This window comes from Octopus bimaculoides, chromosome 2 (assembly GCF_001194135.2).
Source record: "Octopus bimaculoides isolate UCB-OBI-ISO-001 chromosome 2, ASM119413v2, whole genome shotgun sequence".
In the NCBI taxonomy this organism is placed as follows: domain Eukaryota; kingdom Metazoa; phylum Mollusca; class Cephalopoda; order Octopoda; family Octopodidae; genus Octopus; species Octopus bimaculoides.
Window position 1 is genome coordinate 67,794,691 of NC_068982.1, and position 6,071 is coordinate 67,800,761.

The window sequence follows — 6,071 nt, forward strand, 5'->3', positions numbered from 1 at the left end:
CTCTTTACTTGTTTCAGTCATTTGATTGCAGCCATGCTGGAGCACCACCTTTAGTCGAGCAAATCGACCCCAGGACTTATTCTTTTTGGAAGCCTAGTACTTATTCTATCGGTCTCTTTTGCCGAACCGCTAATTTACGGGGACGTAAACACACCACCAAGGCTCCTTCATTGGAATTTCAACAATATCAATAGGCTATTTTTGTATGTATGTATGTATGTATGTATGTATGTATGTATGTATGTATGTATGTATGCATGTATGTATATATGTATTTATATGTGTAGATTTGGATGTTTTGTTTTATGCGTGTATTCTCATGCATATAGTTTCATATCTAGAGATGCTCATATAGACTTAAATGATAAAATTCTGGAAAGTTTTACAGATTTTTACAGTTCCGGTGATGGATTAGATCTGTAGTCTTCGAATTAACTTTCTCCTTTCTGGTTTTGAGAAACCTAATTTCTCATGATTAGTATGTAGGTAGTGTGTTACATAGTCCTGTGCCCCAATAATTACAGATATAAACCTGAACTTGTAATCTGGATAGAGTAACTGCAAATTTCTCAATAATTCAGTGTATTTTCTTCTTCGCTGATCTTTAGCTTTGTGTCAACATCTGTTGGGCAGCTGATTTCTACAACAGTACACAATTTCTCTTCTCTATCTCAAACCATTGTCAGGTCTATTGTGTTTATATTTTATTGAGATCTTCACTGGAACATTCCACCTGTACTCATTTTATTATGAATTACAATGGCTTCCACCGTACTGTGGGTTCTTATTTCATGGTCCTCGTGTGTATTCTTCCGAAGGATCTCGTTATTCGCTGTCCTAGCTACAACATCATATCTCATCGGTAGATAATAACGTGATGATATTTTCGGATAAGTGCTTATGATGTGGTTGATATCTTTGGTGTTAGCTCCACAAATTCTGCATCGGTTGTCACATTTTGCTGCTTTTCCTGCATCTATGTTCCTTTTATGCTTCTGGTATTTAGTTGATATTTCCTGTTCCTGGATTGCAAACACATACCCTTCAAACTGGGAATAAGTAATCCAGTTGTTGGGTCATATTAGACTGCTTTGATGGTCAATGTTACTATTATTTCGGAGCTTTCTACTAACATATCCATGCATGGTCTTTTGATGATATACGCTCATACATTCATCTGATAATACATTGCGGTAGAGTCGTGCAACTTCTTTGGGCATGTATTTAAGGTTATCAGACAAGGAATGCTGCTCAAGGAGCTACTTTCCAAGTCTTATGATGTTGAGCCTCATGTAGACGAACTTGGTCAAGGGATGCACTTCGACATTTAGTGGTTAAAAGATGTTGCCGAAGGGATATGAAACGACATTCAAAGGCAGTTTGGATTGATGTTAAGGTTCTGCCGCCTTGTTTTCATTTTAGATAGAGGCGGTCTACGTCGCTGTTGATGTGGTAATTGTGTGCTGGTTAGTATCTATCAGGTTTTTACATCAATGGCTCGAATCTTGTCAAGCGTCCAATCAAGCAGCCCAAATATTGATATGAGTTTTGGCACTGAAAATACATTGTGGGTCGCTGTGGGTCCAAAGTTTCGTTTTGGACAGTAATATTCTTTAGTGACACGTATTCTTTTTACAGTTGTCATTGTAAAATATGTTTTCATCCACCCCTAGATACCTGTAACATTTCTCATCAGATATAGGAAAGGCAATCAAGTCATTGATGGAGATGTTGCTAATCTCTTTTACAATTTTCCCGCTTTTCACAACTATATAGCAATAGTTATCCTGACCAAACTCCAACCCTATATCCTTTGGGAATTTTGTAACCAGGTCAAGGCTCTTTTTCATCTCATGAATGTTCTTGGCATACAATTTCAAGTTACCCACGAAGAAACAATGTGTAATTTTGGTATTTCTGTTCATTTGTGAACCAGTGAGATATCCTGCAGACTTTTTGAACATGAATGACAAGGGGTTTACAGAAAGTATAAACAACATCACAGAGAGGCTGTCCCCTAGGAATATGCCTCTGCGATGCTGTATTCTGTCAGTGATAATACAATCACTCCTTGTGTTTAATTTCAAGATGGTAGTCCACGATGAAGTCAGATCAGCTATGGCTTTGACTATGCTCGCTAGAACATTAGTCGAAGGATTTCCAGCATCCATGAATGGAGGACAGAGTCAAATGCTTTCTTGTAATATAGCCACATTGAAACGAGGTTCCTTCTATACCCTCGCACCTGTGACATTACAGTTTTGTTTATTAACAATTGCTCGATACATCTCCATACTCCCTTCTTCCCAGCTGCTTGTACTGCTGTGATGATGCTGTTGCTTTCACAATGGTCTTGGAGGAAGAGGTTTAAACATGTTGTACATATATTATACATTAAGTTCTGACGTGCAATTTGCGGGCAGTTTTTTGCCATGTGGGTGGTTCTGCATTTGGGGATCCGTTTTGTCTCTGCCAGAGCTACCCAGTCAGGTATGCTACTAATCCCAGTAATAGCTTGCTGGTATAGGTTGATAAGATATGGTCGGTAGAAATTTAGCTTCTTGTACCAGTATACAACAATCAAGTCTCTTCCAGGTGCTTTACCATCCTGAACTTTCTGGATCACAATAATAAGGGTATCACCATCAGTGATGTATGTCTTGGGTATAATGCAGGGACAATAACTTCGAATTTCTTCAAGACAGAGCATCTTGGTTAAACTCCATCTCTCCGCTCTAAATTTTCCTCCAGAAGGAGTCTATATTTTCTTGTGAAGGAGCTTCTATGATGTTCACTACTTCTCCTCTCATGTCTCTGTACACTGTATGTATGTATGTATGTATGTATGCATGTATGTATGGATGGATGTATGTGACTGCGTTTATCTTCTACCAGCGCTTCACAATCGATGTTGGCTTATTTACGCCTCCTTAATATAGCGATTCGGCAAAAGAGAATCAGATTTACAAAAATAAAACCAGATTTACAAAAATAAAACCAGATTTACAAAAATGTGTAGTGGACTTGATTTGTTCGACAAAACCCTTCAGTGTCCCAGCGTGACCGCTGCCTAATGACTGACACAAATGAAAAATAAAATCACAACATGTCTACATTAAAAATCTATATTTCAGTGACTAAACACACTTGTATTTGACTATTGCAATTATTTGAATCATTGTAATTAGCCGTGGTGAATTTTGAATTAGTAACCTGATTTCAACTTTTGTTTATAGTGATTAATAATGAAACTATGCGAACATCAGCAAAAAGATAAAAAATATTAAAAAAAACAAAAATAAAAAACAGGACCATCAAAAATGCTATTTTCATCTCCTGTTAAATCAATAGAGCTATTTATTCATTAATGTTAGTCTACTGATAGTAAAAACAGAAATAGACATTTGATAATTAGAATATATTGTCTCAGATGTAAATGTCATCTACATTGTTCAGCGTAGAGAAAATGCTATTATCAAGTTACGGTAGGATTTATATGTCTCTATAAAATAACATAAGAAAAGCAGTACTGCACGCTCCTGATTGGGCTTCCCTTACTGGACAGGTTAAAGAATGGAGCCCAATCAAATACGGAAAACCTCTTCCTAAAGGTAAAAATAGATTGACATAAGGTCATACACCCCTACCCAGAAAAAAGCAAAGTTACAAAAGCATCTATGACAATTCAAACTCAACACGACCTGGGAGAGAAAGGCCTTCTCTCAGGGATAGACAGCCTTAAATCGAGAATAGCGAATCAAAGTTATAGATTATGACTTATATTCCAAATGGAGCGAAGGGTTTTAGTAGATAAAAGTAAAAGTAAGATATATTTATGTTCAAGGCGGTGAATTGGCAGAATCGTTAGCACACCGGGAAAAATGCTTAGCAGCACTTTGTCCAACTGTACGTTCAGGGTTCAAATGCCGCGGAGTCGACTTTGCCTTTCATTCCTTTCGGGGTCGATAAAATAAGCACCAGTTGAGCACTGGGGTCGATGTAATCAACTCACCCAAGCCATGAATCTGCTGGCCTTGTGCCAGTATTTGAAACAAAGATGTATTTATGTTCTTCGCCATATCAGTGATATCTTGTGCTGCGATTGCGAGACTCTGCTTTAGTGCCGATAGTTTTCTCTCTATAATCATAAGATTTACTCTTAATTTTGATGAGAAAACGTTTTCTAAAATATCTTCTTATACAACGAAATTAGGATTTTCAGAGAAGGTTAGAAATACCAGATTACACTACTTGCCAAACTGCACGATATTTTAAAATTTTAATTTAAAAAAATAAAAACTCGACCGAATATCATCAAAGCTGGAACTGACTTCTTGTCAATACTTATATACCGTTTAATTTACAATTAAAATCTTCATTTTGGACAACTTTCTCACATAATCTACTTGAACATTTTCTGAAAATATCCAAATGATGTTACCCTTTTTTAAAAGACGGTAGAACGTAATTTGAGAGAGATTTAGCTACTATCCCAAGCTGGTCAAACGATGACTTTGTTCGTCATAATGTCAAAATCATATAATTAAATAATGCATTTCCTTTCATTTATTTTCAAACTTCTATCACATATGACAATAACAAAAACTAAGGTTTATATAATTGTTTAAATGTTAACTATATTACGTTATCTTAAATTCCATTGTTTTTCGATGTTTATTTTCGCTATCGACTTTATGAAACTGAGAACTGTATTTTTAAATGTAGATAACCTTAACAATTGCAATGTGTGTGTGTGTGTATGCGTCTGCCTTTGTGCTTGTCCCCTCACCACCTAACAACTTGAATTGGTCTGCTTACATCTCCGTAACTTAGCAGTTTGGCAAAAGTGACGATAAAGAGAGTAAGTACTAGATTCAAAATAAGTACGATTAGATCGATTAAATAAGGCGGCACAACGGCACGGCTGCAAACCGTTGATTGAAAGAAGTAAAAGAATAAAGGAATATGTATGTATGTATGTATGTATGTATGTATGTATGTATGTATGTATGCACTTGAAACTGATACATGAAATCAACCAGTCACATTTATTACGCTTAAAATTCTTTGACGTTGTATTCTGTTTCTTGTTTCAGATTGCCATGACATCTACACTAGTGGTCAGTACCTGAGCGGATTGTACCAAATCCAACCAAAGAATGCCCAGCAGTTAGATCATGTGTATTGCGAAATGATAAATGGAACTGGCTGGACTGTAGTCCAACGCCGACTAGAGGGCCTCACTAACTTCACTCGAGGTTGGTTGGAATATCGCTATGGATTTGGTAACCCTTATGGTGAGTTCTGGCAAGGAAACGATTTTCTACACTTGATGACGTCACAAAAACAATACATTCTACGTATTGATCTCTGGGACTGGCAAGGAACCCGTCGCTTTGCCGAATACGAATTCTTTGAAGTAGGATCAGAATGGGATAAATACAAATTGACTATTAGTGCATACCAAGGTGATGCAGGAGATTCTCTAAGTTACCATAACGGCATGGCATTTAGTACTAAAGATGCCGACAATGATCTTCACCGTGAACACTGCGCCGCTGAGATGAAATCCGGTTGGTGGTTCAATGGATGCTTTTCCAGCAATCTCAATGGAGTCTATCACAAGGGCTGGTACACTAACCGAGGCTCGAGTTTCCCTGATGGTATTGTTTGGTTTACTATGAAAGAATCTGAATATTATTCTGCAAAGAAAGTTGAAATGAAGTTAAGGCCCAAGTACCTCTAGGCGCCATGATAGCAGAAATTATCGTCTGCCTAGATTGCTAGATGAGTAGATCGTCTGATAATTGTAACGTTGCTTCTAATTCAATTGAATTTGTTACTTAGTATACTTAGAAAATGTTTTCCTTAATATGTTTGTCAATATTCAAATAATTTATAAACTCATTGAAACTATCTACCTATTTTTAAAAAGTATTTCGATGAGGATGTACCAGTGAAAATGAGTGTCTGTTGTGAATGTCAACTGTTTAAATCTCGGTGTTTATTGACTCTTTTATATATTTTATAATACCTGCAAGTATTTAGAATGAACAATGGTTTAGGTTTTT

The 6,071-nt window shown here is 36.6% G+C and overlaps 1 protein-coding gene across 1 annotated transcript in view; it reads left to right on the top strand.

Moving 5' to 3' along the window:
- Positions 1–6,065, top strand: part of LOC106867180 (angiopoietin-related protein 7) — a 105,653-nt gene extending 99,588 nt beyond the window's left edge. Inside the window, exon 3 of the mRNA XM_014911981.2 lies at positions 5,097–6,065. Within this exon, the coding sequence (XP_014767467.1) occupies positions 5,097–5,746 (650 nt within the window). The 3' untranslated portion in view covers positions 5,747–6,065. The remainder of the gene's footprint in view (positions 1–5,096) is intronic.
- The last annotated feature ends 6 nt before the right edge of the window (positions 6,066–6,071 follow it).